The sequence below is a fragment of the Podarcis erhardii genome (assembly GCF_964252035.2).
Source record: "Podarcis erhardii genome assembly, chromosome: 1".
NCBI classification, from domain to species: Eukaryota; Metazoa; Chordata; class Lepidosauria; order Squamata; family Lacertidae; genus Podarcis; species Podarcis erhardii.
The window spans coordinates 70767690-70788557 of record NC_138497.1 but is presented as its reverse complement, the minus strand read 5'-3'; the positions used below and the strand labels follow the sequence as shown (position 1 = coordinate 70788557).

Genomic DNA, 20868 nt, shown 5'->3' with positions numbered 1-20868 from the left:
AGGACTATCGAGCAGTTGGAATCCCCCTAGGGGGGACCAGAGGCACTACAATGGCTGCAGAGGGAAAATTACTGGCAGAAATAGAAAAAATGTTTTTTCTCGTGGGAATTTTACAAGAGCAGACTACGGCTATGAGCAAAGTACTCATGACCTTGAATTCCAAAACAAACAATTCTGCCGAATGTATAAACGACACGCCTGAAAAAGAATCTGCAGCCGAGCCACAAGGAGGGTTGGAAAGGAAAGGAGGAAGGGAGACAGTTCAAGTGGAAAATATCAACCAACTAAATACCAACCAAAAGCCTATACTGACAGAAAGTAAAGAAGAAGACCTTTGGATTACAACTCTGCAAAAGATGAGAAAGATGAAGAAGGAAGCCCCTGGATTACTTGGAACACTGGAATTTAAAAGAATAAAGAAATATGACCGAGACTTTCTTCTTAAGCATGGGCCTGATCTTCAGAAACAACAGCTTTTAAACTTTTTGGATGGAAGAAAACTTGATGTGACTGTGACAGAACTGTTTCGAGAACCGAAGACCAACAAAAAAGACTACCAACAAAACTGGCAGAGAGAGACTAACAGAGAATTAAGGGCCTCGGATGTGAGGAATCCGGGCTAGGAACTCTTTTTGGGGATGCTTCTCTGGGGACGGAAGCCGGGGTAGGAAGGGAGGGGAGAACAAAAACTTTTAAAACTTTATAATCTTTTATCAGGCCAAATGGATTTACAAGTAATATTAAAGGGAGAAATTCATGGGAAGGGAAATGGGGTCGACCTTAGGAAAAAGAGAATTGGAAAGTGAAAAGTTAAATGTTTTTAAGTAAAATGTTTTTTCTTTTTTAAAACAACAATAATAATAATAATAATATGTGTAAGATAATGGATAGGAACTTGCTGAAATAATTATTGAAATTGGGATGTAGGAAGAGGGGGTGGGGGGAAGTCAGAGAAAGAGGGTAATGAAAGTAAGGGCATGAAATTACATACGTGTTTGTCTGTGTCTTTTTGTGTATGTATGTCTTTATAAAATGTGAAAACCTAATAAAAATTTATATATATATAAAAAGAATGAATATTATATTAGATTAACAATAATAAATTACCATTTTTATTGCCCCCTCCATCTTGCTTTGTTGAATATACAGTGTCAGGAGTCAGAGGATCAAACCCCCCATGGTAGGTTGCCAGGAATGGATAAGACAAGGAAAGTTCTTACCGATGCTTTTTATTCAATAGTCACAGAGAGAAGCTTAGAAATGCAGCCTCTTGGGGTAATGGTGTTGTTCCAAGTGAAACCCCACCCTCTCCACCTCTCCCATTATGCATCATCACTATGGTGACTGAGATGCCTTCTGCCTCTGAGCTCTCTGCTCTCCTACTTTCAATGCCTGCAGGGTTCGGGGGGGGGGGTCTGGAGTGCTTCCTAAAGACACTGAGTCCATCAGAGTCCGTCAGTTGTCCCCCCCCCCCCGGTGGTGCTTCTACCTCCTCTCCCATTATCTCCCAGCTTTTCCCCTCATCTACCTCTGAGCTGTGATTCCCTCAAACCCCTGTTGTAATTCTGAACTGTCTCCTCTTTCTCTGGAAGGGTCTGGCTGGGGAGGCGGTCTCCACCATTCCTCCTCTGCCCAGTCTCTGACATCAAGCCTGATGAAGAGTGTTGAGAAACTTGAAAGCTTGCTTTTGACATTGAGATTGCTGCATTACAGAGGGTTGGACATGGTGACCCTTTGGATACCAATCTGCAGTTCTGTGATTCCATGATACTGTATTATGTCAGTCAGGATGGTCCTTATACAGGCATTACCACTCTCCCACCCATGGACCAACGCAGCTATTTACACAGCTATTTTTGCCATCTTCTAATTAAAAATTGTACCAAAAGTCTGGAGGAATGCAGAACTATGAACCTGAATTGCTGCTCCATCTTCTATTCGCGTATGAGGAACTTTGAAATCTGTATTACTGCCACGAATGCCTGGGGTGGTAATGAGCATTTTCCTCTGAGAGTCTGTTAGTTCTGACTTTGGCATCTTTAGGGACATAAAAAGAGAAGCATGAAATTAAAATACAAACCACTGTTTTAAAAGGTTATATGCTATTTTATGTACCTTCCGGCACATGCACTAAGTTATATGTAACTTATTACAAGAAAACGAGAAAATATATGAAGTGGGACGAGACCTAGAAAAGGTGAACTTATTAGATTTCAAAACAACAGATCGCAAAACAATCAAAATGTATGATAGAGCAGGAGGCAGCCAATGTAGTAGTTGTTGTTGAACTCCAACTCACCTCAGCCCCATTCAGTATGGCCAATTGTAATGGATAGTGGGAATTAAAGTCCAGTAACACTTGGAAGTCAACACATTGGCTACCCCTGTGTCAGAGTATGAATAAGTGTAAAGAAAGAGAGTCTATAGACACCTTATACATATGTATTCCTTTTTCCTTTCTGATGCATTTGATCTATTTCAACAAGGAGTTCCAATGTAATTTAAGCTTGCATTGCTTTTTTATGTTCTACTTCACTTCTAGGAAATGCTTGCTGAAAAGCAAGTCTCACTCACAGAATCCAGATTCTGCAGCATGTCTCCCAATAAGCCTCTCTATTTCCTTGTTTTCTACAAGAGGACTAGTATGTCTAGGCAGCAGGTGAGCAGTTACCCCCATGTAGCACCAGCTGAAAGAGCGAAAGCCACCCTGAACAGCAACCATCCTGCATTGATAGCTGGTAGCACACCAGCTACGGTCCCAAAAGGGATCATTCCCTAAGGGTGATGATCATGCTTCACAGGGGAAGGTCCATGGCTCAGTGGTGGAGCATACGCTTTTCATGTAAAAGGTTCCGGGTTCCATCCCTGGTGTTTTTAGGGAGGGCTGGGGAGGATCCCTGCCTGAAACCCAGAGAGGCATTGCTAGCCAGTGTCAAGAATATTGAGCTAGATGGACGGAAGGTCTGGCTTGTTAAAAGTCAGTTTCCTATGTTCTATGTACTTATAGTCAATCCAAGACCCCATATTTAATACAAGTCTCAAGACTGGGGAGAAATTCAATCTGAGTCCTGGAGAAGCTACTGCCAATCACAGTAAAGAGACAGTACTGAGCTAGATGAACTAATGATCCAATTCAATTTTTGTTTTTTTATTCCAAAATATTTACATAGCAGTATGGCACCCTCAAACCAGAAATAGCCAAGACAATTCACAATAAAACTTTTTTTATATAAAGCAGGTTCATATATTCATATTCTAATAGAAACATAGAATTGTAGAGTTGGAAGGGACCGTGTTAAAATAAAATAGGGCAATCTGATTTACGCTGCACCTATATAAGCCAACTAAGCAGAAGAGCCTAATGGCTGCTTTTAAAAAATCATTTTTAAACTGATACCGGACAATATATATAAGGCATTCCACTAAATAAACAGTAGTGGAAATGTATTTGTATTTACAACTGTAAATGCTACTGGTGTTAGACAGCCTGAATAAAGAATCTAGAATTACTAGGGTTTTAAAAAATTCCTAATGCCTAATACTTTTTTTTTTTTAACCAAGCAGAGTAAAAAATTATTCTTTTTGTGTGAATCAGCCAACTGGTATACGCTAACAGAAAATGACACTGTATTAAGTGCTTGCATTAAGTTAATCAATTAGATACTAAATTAATGAAGTAGCTGATGTTGGAAAAAAGACAAGTAAATGTATAACTAAGAGAACAAAATGATGCTAAAATTATTTGTGCTAATATAATATCCATCTTACACTAAAAAAGTAAAGAAATCTATAACAATAATGGATTTCATATATGGCAATTCTAAAGTTAATGGTCATGCTTTTCAAAACATCCTATGCATTCTACTGACCATCCGAGATGTAAAACTCAGTTGCCAATAGTAAAATGAAGTAATTCTTTTTGATTATATTATATGACATAAAGAGTATAATCATAGGTTACTATATTATCTTTTTATATCAGATGTAAATCACTCGTGGTATGTTCAAACAAAGTTTATCTGAGATTGTTCAAAGTTTGCATCCTGCTTTTTAAGAGCACTACTTTAAGGAGGCCAATTTGTGTTAATTGACCAAATTATGGGTAATCCTCTGGAGTTTAAATCTTAAGTGCTTTCCCATCCCATTTGTTTTGAATGTATATTTATTTCAGGGGATTTTTTTTTTTGCAACAAAAGCTTTTAAAGATTTGTGCTCTACAAGTTTCAAATACTTGTGTTCTCAAATAAATGCAGTACACAGCACTGGACTGAAAACAAAAGAAAATGTCCTTTGTACATATTTTCTATAAAAAGCATCGGGGGAATAATAGAAATTTAGGTCAATCACCACTTCTGCTTAATTTCTCCACACAATTATTGTAACTTTTGAAAATTGTGAGATTAAATCTGAGCTATTATTTCAAAGAAAATCAAATGATTCAACATTTCTACATTCTCAACATCAGCTGAAACTGATCTCATGATGTCACCCCAGTTGTTGCAAGGGGGACTCGTTTCATCTCTCTGCTGTCACTGCTCAAAGCACCATGCCTATTAGGTTTTAAAAGATGAAGGTTAGGGAGCTTGCGTTTCAGAGGCAGGGGACCGGCAGAAAGGGCTTCTGGGAATAGTGGATGCTTTTTCTAACACCCTCAAAATGGCCTGAGCAGGGTGTGGGAGGGATCAGAGAATAAGTCAGTCTAAGGCAGCCTTTCTCAATCTGTGGGTCCCCAGATGTTGTTGAACTACAATTCCCATCACCCCTAGCTAGCAAGCCCAGAGCTCAGGGATGATAGGAGTTGTAGTCCAACAACATCTGGGGACCCACAGGTTGAGAACCGCTGGTCTAAGGCAAGTTCTGGACAGCCCACTCATCCTTAGCAGTCACCAGAACACTTCTAGGTTTTCCTCTGTGGAGCTACCAGACCTTTGCAAGATGACAGGCAGGCAGCTGCTTAAACAGGTAAAGGCATATCCAACATGTAGAAGAAGCCATGGTGAGCATAACACCTGCAACTCTTCTGCCTGCTGTTATGCAGTTTTCAATGGCAACAAACCGCCGCTGGGACAAAGACTGGCAATCCCGCCTGCCTTTGTTTCAGACGCTATTCCATCTGCCATGCCGTTCAATAAAAAGATTTCATACAGCTGCCATTTCTTTGTTACAGTGGTGCCCCGCAAGACGAACGCCTCGCAAGACGGAAAACCCGCTAGACGAAAGGGTTTTCCGTTTTGGAGGCGCTTCGCTAAACGAATTTCCCTATGGGGTTGCTTTGCAAGACGAAAAAATCTTGCGAGTTCCCGCGGTTTCCCCCCCGCTTTTTTCCGCCCTTTCCCTAAGTGCTAAGCCGCTTATCAGCTGTTCCGCTGATAAGCCGCTTCTCAGCTGATCGCTAAAAGCCGCTAGACCGCTAATAGCGCTAATCCGCTAAGCTGTCAATGGGCTTGCTTCGCAAGACGAAAAAACCGCTAGACGAAGAGAATCGCGGAACGGATTAATTTCGTCTTGCGAGGCACCACTGTACTGGGAGTTAGCGGATAGGGATCTCTTCTCCCATCCTAGTTCAATCTCACTTCAGGATGAGAGTCTTAACTGGGAGGGGTGCCAATGCTTTTTCTACTACTGGGATTTAAGTTCCATTCAAAGCGGGCAGCCTCTCGGAACCCACAAGTGAAACAGGTACTGCTGCCACTGTAAAGGAGTCCATCAACTGGCAGGGGGAGGGGGAGGAACAAGGCATATATGATCAATAACTTAGCAGAGCTAACCAGCCAAGAAAAACAGCACAGGAAGATGGAGCAGAGGTCCACTATTAAGCAAGTAATTTGCCCATCCAGCACCCAACTGGCTTGGTCAGCACTTTGTCAGGTGTGTCTGCACAAGCTTAAGCTTCCTATCCCTGTCTGAGTATAAGCCTAGGACTTTCTCCAGGCAAGACTTCTACTGTTTCATAGGGCTAGAGTTTCTTATGTGTCCTATTTGGTCCTGCCACATATGGTTGGAATTGTACATGGTCACCTGGAGGGTGGCAAATGCTCCATGTCTTCTGCCTGTTTCTGTGGCTGAGTGGGTAAGCAGCTTTCCTGGAGGGGAGTGCTTTATAGGTTTGAATCCTTACATTTTCCTATTTTGCCTGACGTTACTATCACTGGCCAGATTTCACAAAGGCATTTCACAAAAGAGAAAGTTATCTGAACATACACTGGGGTGGTGGAAGGATGGTGGAACAGGAAGAAAATAAAATCTTTGAAGTTAGTATCCTTACATTTGCTAAATAAGATGTTTGTTTCTTTGACAAGGTGTCTTCGGGATCCGAACATTCACTCACTGAAGTAGTTGGTGAATCTGAGGTCTCTACTACAGCTTGTTCAGGGCTCATGGTGCCATTATTGCAACGGGGGCAAAAAAGCACAACACTGCTTGGTTCAAATGATGTGCAACACTCTGTACATTTTGCAGTTGTATTTTCCTGACTGAGATCAGCCATCTGTTTGGTCGTGTAGATCCTGCTGTGCAAATTAAACAATAGCACAAAGATTGGCACCTCAGTGTCCACTGTTGAAGGAAGCAAAACAAAAAGCTGAGAAAAGGAATTGGAAGGTCACAGTTAGTGGACTGGTGGTATTAAAATGTGTTATGACTAGCAATGGCTTCAAGCAATAACAGTACTGTAATACAGACCTCTGATCTCTCTCGATCTCTCTATACACATGTATGTGTGTACACACACACATACACACATTTTTAAACGGTGTTTCTGTGCGCTGCTCTGGTTTCACCAAAAGCAGCTTAGTCATGCTGACCACATAACCTGGAAAAACTGTCTGCAGACAAACATCGGCTTCCTCGGCCAGTAAAGCGAGATGAGCGCCACAACCCCAGAGTCGTTCACGGCTGGACTTAACTGTCAGGGGTCCTTTACCTTTTTTAAGCAGGGGAAATTATTTATCTTGATGATTTCAGCTTACAAAAGGGGAATATATAATGCTACATTTTTTAGGATGTAATATTAGATGGAATATTATGTACAACCTAAAATCTTACCTCAAAAAGTGAGGACCATGTTGAAATAGGTAGCACTGTCATGGAAGGGAGCTGGAGTAAGAATGGATAGAAAGAAACCACTGAAGTCTACAGACGAAGTAATCTGCCTACTGTTCATGTTCATAAACTAAAAGACACCCCCCCCAAAAAAACCCAACCATACAGAAACAGCATCCTAGAATGTTCTGTTGTTTGTTATTAGTTACTTTATCATTCTGGGCTGGATTCAACTAACTGGACTTCCCCTAGCATAACAAGGTTTTCCCTCCTGTCTTGCCTCTTGCACTTGCACCCCAAATTGGCTCAGTGGGAATGGGAAAACCCCCAGAAACATTCATAGAGGAGAGAGGAGGGGTTGTTCAGTGCTTGTGCTGATAGAACATTTGTAAAAGCACAACACTGAATTCTTCCCTGTTTATATTCTCAGTTGTAGAATAAAAATTGAAAACATAAAACAAAACCTATTATGCTAGAGAGGTAAATGTGTATTTGGCTAGCTTGAATGAATTGACAGGGCTTCAGGTATTTGGTAGGATGTTGGACTAGATAAGCCTTTGGATCCTATCTTATTGCTTGATCCTTAAAAGAAGAAAACTTAATTTAAGCCAGTGTGTGTCAGACCTTAAAACAATTCCATCCCCCCTTAAAGCCTTTGCTCTCTAATGTTCTTCATATTCCTCACTGGGTACATTCCCACAGATCCAACAACTTCTGAGATATGTCTACTCCACCTCTGAGATTGCTACCTGCCAACCTATCTACGATGGTGGTGGCACAGCCATCTTATGCTACTTCACCTGTGAAATGTGTAGGCTGGGGTCAAAACAAACATAATCAAGATAGCTCTGATCTGTGTCATTGCCGAGCTGCCCCCTGCAGTCCCCATTGCCACTTGGAGCTCTGGATTCCATGCCAGAAGCACACCAGGGCAGCATAATTAATAGGGCAGGATGGTGAGTTTGAGCATGCAGTCCAGAGCACCAGTCAAAGCTGCCCCCTCAGCCCTGTTGGCTGCTGCCATGGGCATGCCAGGAATCAGGGGGGCCCAGCATCTCACATGTTGGCAGCGGGTCTAACATGGGTTTTGCTCATCTCTAAACATTAATGAGCTGTGCTTGTTCCAATGTTTGCTACCAGAGTAGCATGAAAAGGGTTTTAAATTTTGACTTTAAATATATGACAGGAAAGACCAACTGGCAAGCCTGGGACCAAATAATTTTACAGCACCCTCTACAGCCCAACCAAATTCTAAGCATGGTGTCATGAAAGGTTGGTCTACAGTTTCAGCTGTAAGGAAAAGGAAAATAGATTCCTTTCCCAAGAAATAGTGACTCCACACATACTCTCTCTTTTGGATTTTGTATGTAATGTCCTGGCTAAACCTTGAGCACATGGGTTCTATAATTGTGATACCCTAAGTATTGCACTGCACATACTTTATTATGGAGCTTGACTACTCATGAGAAAGTCGGTTGCTAGTTAATAGACACTTCCTACCATCAGGTGATTAGGAGAATGGCATTGTCCCCAACAATGCAGAAGTCTGCCATCTCTGACATATAGCAGCATATCAATGAGCTTAATGGTCAACCATGCAAAGTGCAAGTGTGATTTACCCACCACATGGATACTGAAGAATAATTAACCTAAAGAATCTCTTGTACGCTTTTAGTGTTAGCCAAGCATATCAAATTTATAGCTAGCTTCCTAATCTCTTTTTATGCAAAGAGCCAGAGTACCTTTTAATGCATTCCTAAAATATCAAAGAAGAACAGAAGTTATCTAAACAAATGCAGGATAAATAATTATAATCCCTTCTGGACAGTCCAAAGCTTGTAATAATCAAAGCAAAAGGTGTGTAAAGTCCTTACAGGTGAAACGGACCCTTTACATTTTGACCAGAATGCTATAGGAAACTCATGTGCAATTTTGCCATATTATTAAAGTCTAAAACCAATAGCTAGATAATTAAACGAAAAACAAAACAATACTATGTAACTGTATTCAAACATTTCATCTCTGCTTAACAAACACAAAACTTTTATTACTTCCAACTCTACAATTCTATAATTCTATTATTATCCTTTAATGTTTCTAAGAGTACATTCACAAGCAATAAGCACAACTGGGTCTGCCATCTCACTAATGTACTTTGTGATGTGTCGCATTCAAACATTTGAAGGTGCTAACTCAAGTTTATCAATATTTTAGCCATGCCATTATAGATCAAAATCAATCACTGTCAAAATTGTCTAAATGGAAATAGGTTACATTTGCTTAACCACATTATATATGCCTAGTTGCATCTCAAAGCAAATATACATGAGGTAAATGCTTCCCTGCTACTATTTTATTTTAATTTTTGTACTGCCAAAGTGTATCAACTCACTGAGTTATTATTCTAGATACTCTGCTGAAGGTCACTGTGAAGTTTTCTTCCCAATAAAATCAAATTTTGCACCATGGCAATACAGACTCTGTAAGAAGAAACCAAAAGATTTTTTTGAATAGCAAAACATGGACTTGTATAAATTTGCACAACCTTAGCCATGTTTCCTGCAAAGAGTTTACCTTGTGGGTGGAATTTGGAGGTTCAGATTGAGATCAGGATGATGCAGACGACAGGGAAGGTACTGAAATTCTGGAGGTACCTTGGAAAGAGGATCCATAAAGGGGGGGGGGAGCATCTCTGGCAGCATATTTGGGGCAAGTGAGAAAACCAGAAAGTGATTTGCAAGATCTTAAGTCTGTTTTCCCCATCAAATACTTTCAAGGTTTGCAATGAATATGAACAATAGGTGCTTGATCTTCTGGGGCAGTGACAGCCACTGAGTTAGAGGCTGCTGAATCCCGCTGTTCCCTGTAGTTCCTACACACTGGCACAAATCTGTTCTGGAGAGCTGGGGGAAGGCTTTTCAGAAGACAATTTACAGGGCAATATCCAACGAGATTTTTCCTTCTACATAAAAAATTTCCACTTACACACCAAAACTCCCTGCGCATGAGAACCCTATATCCTCCTCAAATTTGATCTAGAGGGTAGGAAAAAACCACAGAACAGATTTAGGGGCCATGAAGGGGGAAGAGAGGGGGTGAAATCATTGTGTTTATGGAATTAGATCGTTTCATACCACCTACAAAATCCTGACAAACTGAAACGTTCTATAGCGAAGTAAGAACTTAATAGCTCCATTTATAAAGTGAAAAATTAATGGAAAAACAAAGTCAATAAAACATACTGTTAATACTCTTTCATTTAAGCTCCTGCAAAGCAAAATTTAGCAGAATTTGAAACAGTTTCCTGCTCAAAGGATAATTATCAAACTGCTTTATACTCCTCTTTTAATTATAGTATTGATGTATTGAATGATGTTTTTATGGTAGTTGGAAAGATTTTATGTTTTGAAAGGCAGTACATATATAAATCCCCCAAATAAATAAATAATAAAACTGTAAAGAGCATGCAAATTTTAGTGGTTGAACATGTTCGGGAACCAGTGGACGTGCTCAGAAGTGTTAGGATTAACTGGAAAATACCTTTAATAAACTAAAAAGAAAGAAGAAAATGCACTTTTAGCATAGCAGTGTTGAAGTACAATATATGATGGATAAAAAATGAAAAAGTGAACAAGAACTCAGGCTGATTAGGAAGAAAAAGTAAAGCAGCATGTACATTTGAGCACTGCAATGACCTTGAATACTCATCACAAAATGGAGGCAAATATCTGACAATTTTAGCAAGTGGTCAGAGGGAAATACTATTTGGATAGCTTCCAGAAAAAGAAAATCCGACCATATTTTCTTTCACCTAGTGATGTTCCAGTACCTTATAGTGGATAATATTTTTCTTAAATGAACAGAATTCTGTGCTTATATGATATAAATTCTGGAGTAATCCTACTGAAGCCAATACCGTTACTCTAAGTTTAAAAAATCTGGTTCAGTGTGATTAAAATCAATAGAGCGCATCGTTTGATGATACTACTTCTCAAGAAAAGGCTATAAGCTTCAGGCATGCTATTATTTGATTACACAATTTCATTGACAGGTTGAAAGGCTTAAAAGGCAACTGAGATATGTGGAGGATTTCATTTTCACAGGAAGAGGATTCATTTCCTCATTTGAAAGGACATCACCATGTCATTTCCTCAAAGTTTTTTTTTAAAAAAATCTGTCCTTTGTTGTAAGACACTTGACAAGAAAATTCCTTTTCTAATCTCAAAAAAGCAGATTTCTTGCCAGTTATGATTGGATTTTTTTTCAACAGTGCACAGCATCGTTTTAAAAATATGAATTATAACTCTGATATTGTTCTATGAATGTACCAGTATTTGTGGGAAGTTTTTATTTTATGCATTTGTTTATTTTTCTCCATCCTCTCTGGGTCAATTTATGTTTCTGTTGTTGAGTCCTCCAAGGGGCATGGGTCTACCGATAGTGTTCCGTACTTGATATCAACACCTTGCCTCCTTCAGCAGGGCAAAATTTAAAGCAAAGTAAATAAATGATTTTGTTTCTGGTAGAATGGCTGATGACAGGACAGAAATATACAAACAAGGGAATTCTGCAACCTGTCATACATATGAAGCTTACTGCCTACATAACCTATTTTCACAGGTCCACAACTGTCTATAACATGTATGAAATGAGGCAGTCACTAGATCCTACAAAACATACTTTCAAGAGAAGTCACAATCTATACCTAAACAAAGATAAGAATTACTATTTTTTTACAAAAAAAGACACTCCATCAGTATTTGGGGCTACCCTGCCACATAGTATGATTACCCTCCAAGGCCTTCTGCTTCTCTTCCAGACATAGCTGTCATATCACCAACTCCAGCGAAATCCCCATCTAGGTCAGCAAACTACTGCTTCCATAAAAACAAGTCTGGACTGCTTTACGGAGTTAGTGCACTAGAGTCTAACAACAGAGAACAGTGTAAGAAATGTTGTGTATTGAGTCAAAGGATTTTATATCTGTATTATTATTGTCTGTAATTGCATTAGGGTAAAGTAACTGCCTTTTGGTTCCAGAGGGTACAGCTACTATTGGTTCATTTAAGCTGCTGTATTTGGATCCTCTGTCTTATTGGTTGCCTCCAAAAGGCAGGACTGTGATTGCCTGATGTTGTTCCCTCCAAAATGTATCCCTTCTAGCTTGTTCCCTGTCCCTATAAATGTAGCTCTCCCCTCCTCAGGTTTTAGTCTTGTTGCTTTTAATAAAGAAGTGTTACTAGAGAACTGTCTCCAGCATATTATGTCAAGAGAGCTGAAATCACAAACCCCACGTCATAACAAGAAACATCTTCCCCACTGAGAGGGAATGATGTGCAGTCTAACTCTTGCTATAGTAACATTACAGCCTAGATGTTCCTTGCTTATCTGACTGACTTACACTCTATTCTGGTCACCTAATATCTGATCCTTTGAACTGACTGATATTAAACCTGAAAGCAGCACTGTAGTCATCGCCTTCTTGTTCTTCATTGATACATGACTGGCCCATTAATACCTGCCAGCCCAAAAATATTATCTCCCCAACTACTACATAGCTTCATGGTAGCTGTTCATCTTTCTTACTTCTGCCTACTTATTATCTGGACTGACTAAGTAATTGCTTAGCCTAAATGTGACGAGTTAGTGAGTGTGCAATGCATACTGTAGACATGCAGTGTGGTAAATACTGTCTTTTATCACATTTCAGTAACTACTATGAGTGGTACGTGGTAGAACTCTGCTGCTTTGTGATGGGTATAGCACTGCAGCGTAAGAAATACGTTTAGATGCATGTATGTGTTTTTTCTAAAAGCGAAACCTATTGCGTGTTTCTACAAACCTAGCATTTGAAAATGAAATTGATTATTAACAAAAAATAATAATTCTTACCTGATACACTCACATTTGATTGGTCGCACGAAACACCACTGTAACTTCAAAATGTTCCCATTCCCTATATTTAAAAAAGGAATGAATGAATATTTTACTTGCTATTTATACTTGCTGCTCCAAAATAGTAAGCCTAGAAAGTATACCGGGGGAGGGGATCCACCTTATATCAGAGCAGCACAAGTCTAATCAGGTTTTCAGCGGCTGGAAACCAAGGTTTTGTAATCAGTGGGGCATAACTGGAAGTGAAAAAAATCCATAAGCAGAGACCCAAGGAGAATGGGGGCAAATTAATGTTTAATTGCACATGAGAGCATCCTATTGTCAAGGACAACAAGGGCCAAGTCTGTACAAGTAAAGGTAATTATTTAACTAGTGAAGCCGCTAACTAATGCTTCATACTGCTATGAACACTAATCTCACACACAGACATACAACACAGCTGGAACTAAGAAAACATTATTAGCCAATGAGAAAAATAAAACACATGAGGTGGCTTCATCAGATATTTAGTATTATCCATATTACTGAGTGTAGCTACCAGTAATACGGTTTATCTAAAATATTGTAATTATTTAAAATAAATTATTTAATAATTTTTCAAATATATTTTTCCTATGTTATCTTCTTTTTTTAACAAAAATGCTTGCTTAATTACCAACATATATTCACCATACATTAAAGTAGACGGCTGTAATGGATAGCATCATAGAAGATATTAAGAAAAACAAGTGAAAACAAATATGCTTAACTGGACTAATTGGATGCTCTCTGTGTGGTAAGTACATCATAGGACATGATAGTTTACTTAAAAATATGACCGTCATATTGGTCTCATGGATTGGTTTTCACAGATTATGCTGATAACATCGTGAAGTTCTTATTGTAAAGAGGTTTTGGACAACTTTACTTAAAGAATTGCTTTACCCCATACATGCCCACTCAATAAATAAATAAAAAGTGAAGTACGTTTAACACTGCCCTTTCCCATGGTAAATGTTATATATAAAAGCACCCTGCCTATTTAATTACCTCCACAAAGTTATATACTATACTAACAAGGGGCCAGGGAGGCGCGAAAGTGTGGTCCTCTGTTGCATTGGAAGCCTTTCTTTCTTTCTTTCTTTCTTTCTTTCTTTCTTTCTTTCTTTCTTTCTTTCTTTCTTTCTTTCCTTCTTTTGTTATACCAGCTCCTGGTTGACAAAACTGAGAGGCTTAAGGATTGGGCCTTTGCGGGGAGGATCCATGGGACGTAGCCTCTGCCACCCCACCTCAAAACAAACTAATCTGTTTCCATCCTTTCAGCTGTCTACCATCAGAATAAGAACCACCAACAGTAGCTTTCTGCCCACTTCGGTGGAGCTGGGACAAAAGCCAGTGGAAAAAACTCTACACACCACCCTAACTCCCTCCCATCAGGGAGTAAGGATTGCAGCCTACATCTGTGAGGTATATTTCACATATCTATTTTATATATTCCAGAGAGATGCCAGTATACGCTGTATGGAAAGTATGTTCCCTGTTCAAATCCACTACACTGCATTCTCTATTCAATCTCTATTAAAATCTCTTATACGTTGCTGTAAGGCTGTAGCCTTTTACTTTCCAAAAAAATAATTACATAAGAAAAGGAAAGATTGCCACAAATTATTAAAATCATATAATTCAGCATGGCTGCTCACCACCATCAGTTGTCGCCAATTTTTGTTCACTTTTTATTGTGTTGAATATTAATTCAAATATGGTATTACATACACTAATGAAAGGACAAATGCTTCTTATCTACTCCCTCTGTGCAGGACTGTTAAAGCCATCTTTTGTATCTTGCCTTAGTAATAAAATGCTGATTTATAGTGTTTGCTTTATCTGTTGAAGTAAGATAATAGAGGAGCTATTGCCTAAGTAGATTTTCATTTCATCTGGCGTAAGATACAAATCCCCACCTTCACGTATCTTGAACCTGCTACTCCTAAAACATAGGTATAGGAATAATGCACTCCAGTGAACAAAGAAAAAAAGTATCAAGAAAAACCTGCTTGCTATCAAAGCAAACACTGCTACTGTTATGTGATTCACAAAAATAATTTCTCAGAAACTCAACAGCTCTTAAAATCTAATACAGAAACCAAATACAGACTGTACACTTAGGTCACCTGCCAATGCTCTTCTTTGAACATCCCACTGATGCAAGTAAGGCAGGTGGGAACTAGAGAGAGGGCACTTTTGGTTGTGGTACTCCTCTCCCAGAAATACTCACCTGGCACATATTATGCTATCTTTTTTGTGCCAGGTCTTTTATTCTCCCTGGTTGTTGTTGTTTTACCCCCCAAAAAAGACTTTTACTTATTGTTTTTATTTTATCCAGTTCTGCTGCTTTTAAATCACTTGCCTGCTTTGCACCACTTGGCAAACACTATCTTTGTGAGGCTGCACAAGCATACAGACTTCTGGAGAAGAGCTTGCAGCCACTTTGCCCATCTCTGGTCCTTTTTTGCTCCTCTGCCATACTGAGCTAGGACAAGGTTTGGCTTAGCGGGTTGTACAAATCAATGTTACTTTATTATTGATTTTTTTAAAAAAAATTAAAATAAAATTGGTTTGTAATGCTGTTTTTAATCCTGTAAACTTCCCACAATCTTAAGGTGAAGGGCTTTATAGAACCCTACTGATGATAATATCAATAATAATAATCACGAAATAAAATAGGAGAGGTGGCAATCTCGCTTTTGTTAACCCCATCCCTGAAAATCACATACAGTGGTACCTCGGGTTAACATATGCTTCAGGTTACAGACTCCGCTAACCCAGAAATAGTACCTTGGGTTAAGAACTTTGCTTCAGGATGAGAACAGAAATCGTGCTCCAGCAGCACGGCGGCAGCAGGAGGCCCCATTAGCTAAAGTGGTGCTTCAGGTTAAGAACAGTTTCAGGTTAAGAACGGACCTCCAGAACGAATTAAGTACTTAACCTGAGGTACCACTGTACTCAATTCAAAGGGCAAAGGGGGAATTCCTCAACTGCAGTTGCATCATAGCAGTCTAACTGTAGACACCCTCACCACATACTATGGCCATACTACTTAGTGCAGTTTCATGTACACTCCATGCCTCTCTGCTTCTTGCCTCCTCCACATCTGCACCCACACTCCTCAATCTGACCACTGCATTTTCAGCCTTAAGTACTATGATCCAGAGCATGCATTCATGATCCAATTCCAGCAACTGCAGCAGATTTAAATCCACATTTTGGGGGAATCCACAGATACCTGTTTTCAATAGCAGGTGTCAAATTATCTGTGCTCCTCACACATGACGTACTAATCCAGGAAATCCACCCTCCTAATTTGAGAAATATTCTCAGACAGCAGCAGACTTTGGTACACAAAGTCCAGCCTAGAAAGAAACTCAAAAGTTTCCTAGCACCTTATCAATGAACTAATTTATAACAATTATACTTTTTGTACACAACAACCTTCCTCATCAGATAATGACATAGACAGAGCTAGTGTTGGAGACAAAAAACTGCACAGATATACATGGATTTGGAGTTAGCAGAAGAAACTACACCACTCCATCACGCTAACAAGCTGAAATTAATGATATATATTCAAGTCAAAGGCTAAAACAAATTGAACAATACTCATCTCGAAAAAATGGAATGTACTACAGACTTTCTATTTTGTGTGCCTATGTAAGACAAGGAAGCTAACATTTCTTTGGGGGAGAAAGTTGAAGAAAACAGCACTCTCTAAAAGAGTATGTAAATCATGTAGATATCTAGTGTGAAAAATTCTCTATACTGCACTGTGTTATTCTCTCCTCAAAGGGAAATAAATCAAAGCTATTATCTTTGTAGTTTTATCGGGAATAAAGAAGGCAGACTGCTGACCTTTTTTATCCTCTGAACTTCAACAAAATTGTTTAACATTTATTTACAAGTCTGTCATATGATAAAGACAATACCTTCAATGAAGCTTCACTCAAAGACCAAGGGTGATATAGCTTATAGTTTAACGCAACAATGCTGCAAGCAGAAAATTAAATGCTGAAAGGTACAAACTTGATAAGAAGTTTTTTAAAGGGCTTTTTTTAGGTGAACTTGGGAACTTATGCTCAAGGAAAAGTGCAGCTATAATGAAAATCAAGTGCTAAGCATAAACTACAGTTGTCTAGTTTAGCTCCCCAGAAGGTGCTTCAATCCTGAAATTAAAAACTGTAGTATAAACTAGTATATTTTTAAAAATTTGGGAAATGACTTTTAAAACCTACAGGACTAACTTTCAATGTTTGCAATATTTTATTATCAGAACCAAATTAAAAGACCCAAATACATCTGTGTTTTCATTAATAAAGTTACATAGCACTGTAGTTATTTGTTTTTTCCACGAGGTGGCAGTTTTGTACTGTCATCAAAGGCTTGGTGATTTCTTTAATCAAGCCAATAGAAGTTCCTTCATCCTTTCCAAACCCATTTACACTTTATGGCATAAGAGAATGGGAAGTCTGTGTGCTGTATGGTTTGGCATCAAATCTTTAAACAATGGATTTTCAGTAAACCCCTGTCTCCAAACACTCCTATATGTCTCGCTGTTCTCTTAAGTTCTGTTGTGGCCTGTATTCCTCAGCTGATATTATTATTCATTTATTATTTAGCTATTTCAAAACCACACTTTCATAGAAAATATAACAAGGCATTGAACAGCTTATAAACACAGTACTGCAATAATAACAGTAAAAATGCCAATGACATATCAGTGAAAAATGGTCAGTAAAAAAAATGTATTTCAAAGGCCTGTCTGAACAACAAAATTTTAAAAAGAGATCTATAAGATAGCAGAGGTGACACCTGCCAAACCTCTATTGGCAAGGAGTTCCACAGGGCAGGAACTGCCAAACTAAAAGCTTGCCCCCTGGTAAAAGCCAGAGGGCATAGAGAGGGCACAAAGAACTATCCCGTTTATGACCTTGAATCACATTCAACAACAGAATTAGGAGGGTGCCCATGCACACACTAGGAGGAGTATACACATTCTCTCACTCATGCACACACATTCCTAGAGTGCACACTCTCACATGCACACACACAGGCAAGCATACAGACCACACATACTACACTGATCCCCATCTCAGTGCAGGCTGAAAGACAAACCAGGTGCCCCAGGCTCCTTCAGGAGGAAAGTGGGACAAGAAAAGGAGGGAGGGAAGGGAGGGGTTGATGGACCACTAACAAAACTTTACAGAATTTATCCTGCCATGGATTCACCATAAACATAAACCTCTCTTCTTTGTAGCTTCTGTGACAAAGCATCTTCTAGACAATTTAACACACTCCTCAGGCAGTGGCGGTTCTGCAATCCTATTTTAGTCTCCTCAGGAATAAATTATCCCACAAATAGTTACATTTATTAACAGAGCCTAAGAAAAAGTGAGCAACCACTGTGCGTACGTCTATCTTATTATTATTTTAAAAATCCCATCCTTAGCACTTCCTGCACTGTGCTCTTCTGTCTTGGCAGTATTGCAAATTTGTGCATGCTACCTGCAAGGGTCCCCCCCCCGCACCCCCTTAAAGTGCTCTTCCTGGGCTTTCTTCTGTGCTGCTCTTGCATGAGGAATGAATTTCCCCTTTTTAAAATGGTTGCAGCTACATCTGGTGTTTTATGGAGCAGAGCTTACATCCTCTACCCAGCCTCTGTGCCTAGCATAAGAAAGCAAAGTTCTGCTGTGCGGGGGGGGGGGGACCGACTTATTTTGCAAAGATTCAGCAGGGCCAGATTAAGACCTTTGGAGGTCATAGGCACTTAAAAGATCTTGGTGCCCCCATATTTATCTAATTAAAAAAAACTTTTTTTTGAAATGAAACAAAACCTACAGAAAGATGGAAAGTAATGTTTATTTTTGTATGTTGTTGTTGTTGTTGTTTAGTCGTTTAGTCATGTCCGACTCTTTGTGACCCCATGGACCAGAGCACGCCAGGCACTCCTGTTTTCCACTGCCTCCCGCAGTTTGGTCAGACTCATGTTTGTAGCTTCGAGAACACTGTCCAACCATCTCGTCCTCTGTCGTCCCCTTCTTCTTTCCCAACATCAGGGTCTTTTCCAGGGAGTCTTCTCTTCTCATGAGGTGGCCAAAGTACTGGAGCCTCAGCTTCACGATCTGTCCTTCCAGTGAGCACTCAGGGCTGATTTCCTTCAGAATGGATACGTTTGATCTTCTTGCAGTCCATGGGACTCTCAAGAGTCTCCTCCAGCACCATAATTCAAAAGCATCAATTCTTCGGCGATCAGCCTTCTTGATGGTCCAGCTCTCACTTCCATACATCACTACTGGGAAAACCATGGCTTTAACTATATGGACCTTTGTTGGTAAGGTGATGTCTCTGCTTTTTTTTTTACTTCCACTTTTGTATACTTCCACTTTATTCATATTTGAGGGAAAAATCTACTTTTTCTCATTGCAAAGTCTTTGATCAGATCCTTAGAACAAATTTTACATAAGACATATGCCTCCATACTTAGTAGAGATAATAAGGCATCCAGCCTACCTCGTTGCATAGTTGTTCTGTTGGGATTTTTAATATACTTCAACTGAGAGAATGAACATTCAGCTGAGCGATTAGAGACCATTAATGCTAAAAATCTGGCAATGAATCTGTGGTGCCCCCTTCCCTTGATACCCTAAGCAAGTGCTTATTTTGCTTAATGGTTAATCCAGCCCTGGGTGGAAGTATTAAGTGATTTCCTTAATTCTGTCATTTGTTTTTTCCACCAGATGGCACCTTAGTACGATACAGTATCTGCTTTGTATAGTCACATTCAATTGGCATTTGTTTCTCAATACACTGTTTTGCATTTTAGTGGAGAAACATTAATGTGGTTTACACTTCAGAGTCACCTAAGTGTTCCATTCAAACATTATGTGAAAGAAAATGTTTCTTATCTATAGCTATCCTCAGCACAATATGCATATATATTAAATCTACAGAAGTTATGTGCAATTTGATCTCTCTAAATCATCAGGAAATTACCTCCTTCATCATGGATGTTGGGAGGTACACATTGCAAAATAAGTATGCAGGATAACTGCAAAACAAAATTGCACTAGCCCTTCTCGTTCTACTTTTGAATACATTTAAATTAAGTGATGCAGCTCTTCCCTTTCAGTTAATTTCCAGAGAGGGGATAATGGCAGTACATTATTTGAATCTCAGTTGTATCCATTAACCAAAATAACAGTTCTCCTTTTTGGTAAAATGTTTCTAAGCTCAAACCTACTGCATCCCATGACTCCCATTTGTGACACAGCTGACAAAAAAGAGATTGACAGCAATGATTTGCAATTTTTAAAAAAAAAAAAAAAAAATCCACTTGTATGGGCTGGCACCAATATAGATGGGTCCCTGCTGAATGGAAGCCCTTTCTACCAATTTCAGAACTATTTTGCATACTAATGCCCTGCCAAACTCTGCTGCAATATCCTACCAGCATCTTAGTTATCAATCTATACTACCTTGTTGCATTAGCTCATACCCCAAGTGCGATATCCTGGTTGTTATATTGCACAATTTTTTTGTGAACTGATTCTACTTTGTTGACACAGAAGCTCGAAAGATCCGGACATAAATAACGCCATCACCATACAATCTGACCACAACAAAGCATGTACTGTATTCAGATAAAGGTGTAAAAGATCCTAAATAAGAGATTGCCCTTAAGATAAAGGGATAGAAATATTAACAGTGAAATTGAGTCATTGTGATCATCTCCACATTCATATTAACAAACTGCAGATAAAATCTTGTCCAGAAAGCCCCATTGTTAAATGGAAACCACAAAAGTTCACATAACAAAGAAGTTTGCTGTGCTCATGTTTACTGCAGGCCTTGGCTAGTTGCTAGGAGCACTGCTTTCAGTGGGATTTTTGCATTCTTGTCTAG

At 39.3% G+C, this 20868-nt stretch overlaps 1 protein-coding gene across 17 annotated transcripts in view; it reads right to left on the bottom strand.

Moving 5' to 3' along the window:
• The window catches only part of STK33 (serine/threonine kinase 33), a 54583-nt gene that overhangs the window by 27780 nt on the left and 5935 nt on the right, over positions 1–20868 (bottom strand). For 3 of the 17 annotated variants that reach the window (XM_081841020.1, XM_081841011.1, XM_081841026.1), the window contains exons 2-6: positions 12934–12997; positions 9434–9521; positions 7045–7095; positions 6266–6580; positions 1915–2037 (exon numbers count right to left, since the gene is read on the bottom strand). In XM_081841020.1, the coding sequence (XP_081697146.1) occupies positions 1915–2037; positions 6266–6580; positions 7045–7086 (480 nt within the window). In that variant the 5' untranslated portion in view covers positions 7087–7095; positions 9434–9521; positions 12934–12997. Of the gene's footprint in view, positions 1–1914; positions 2038–6265; positions 6581–7044; positions 7096–9433; positions 9522–9615; positions 9696–12933; positions 12998–15322; positions 15346–20868 lie in introns of those variants that run through there. The other 14 variants (XM_081841022.1, XM_081841021.1, XM_081841023.1 and 11 more) reach the window with 14 other exon arrangements.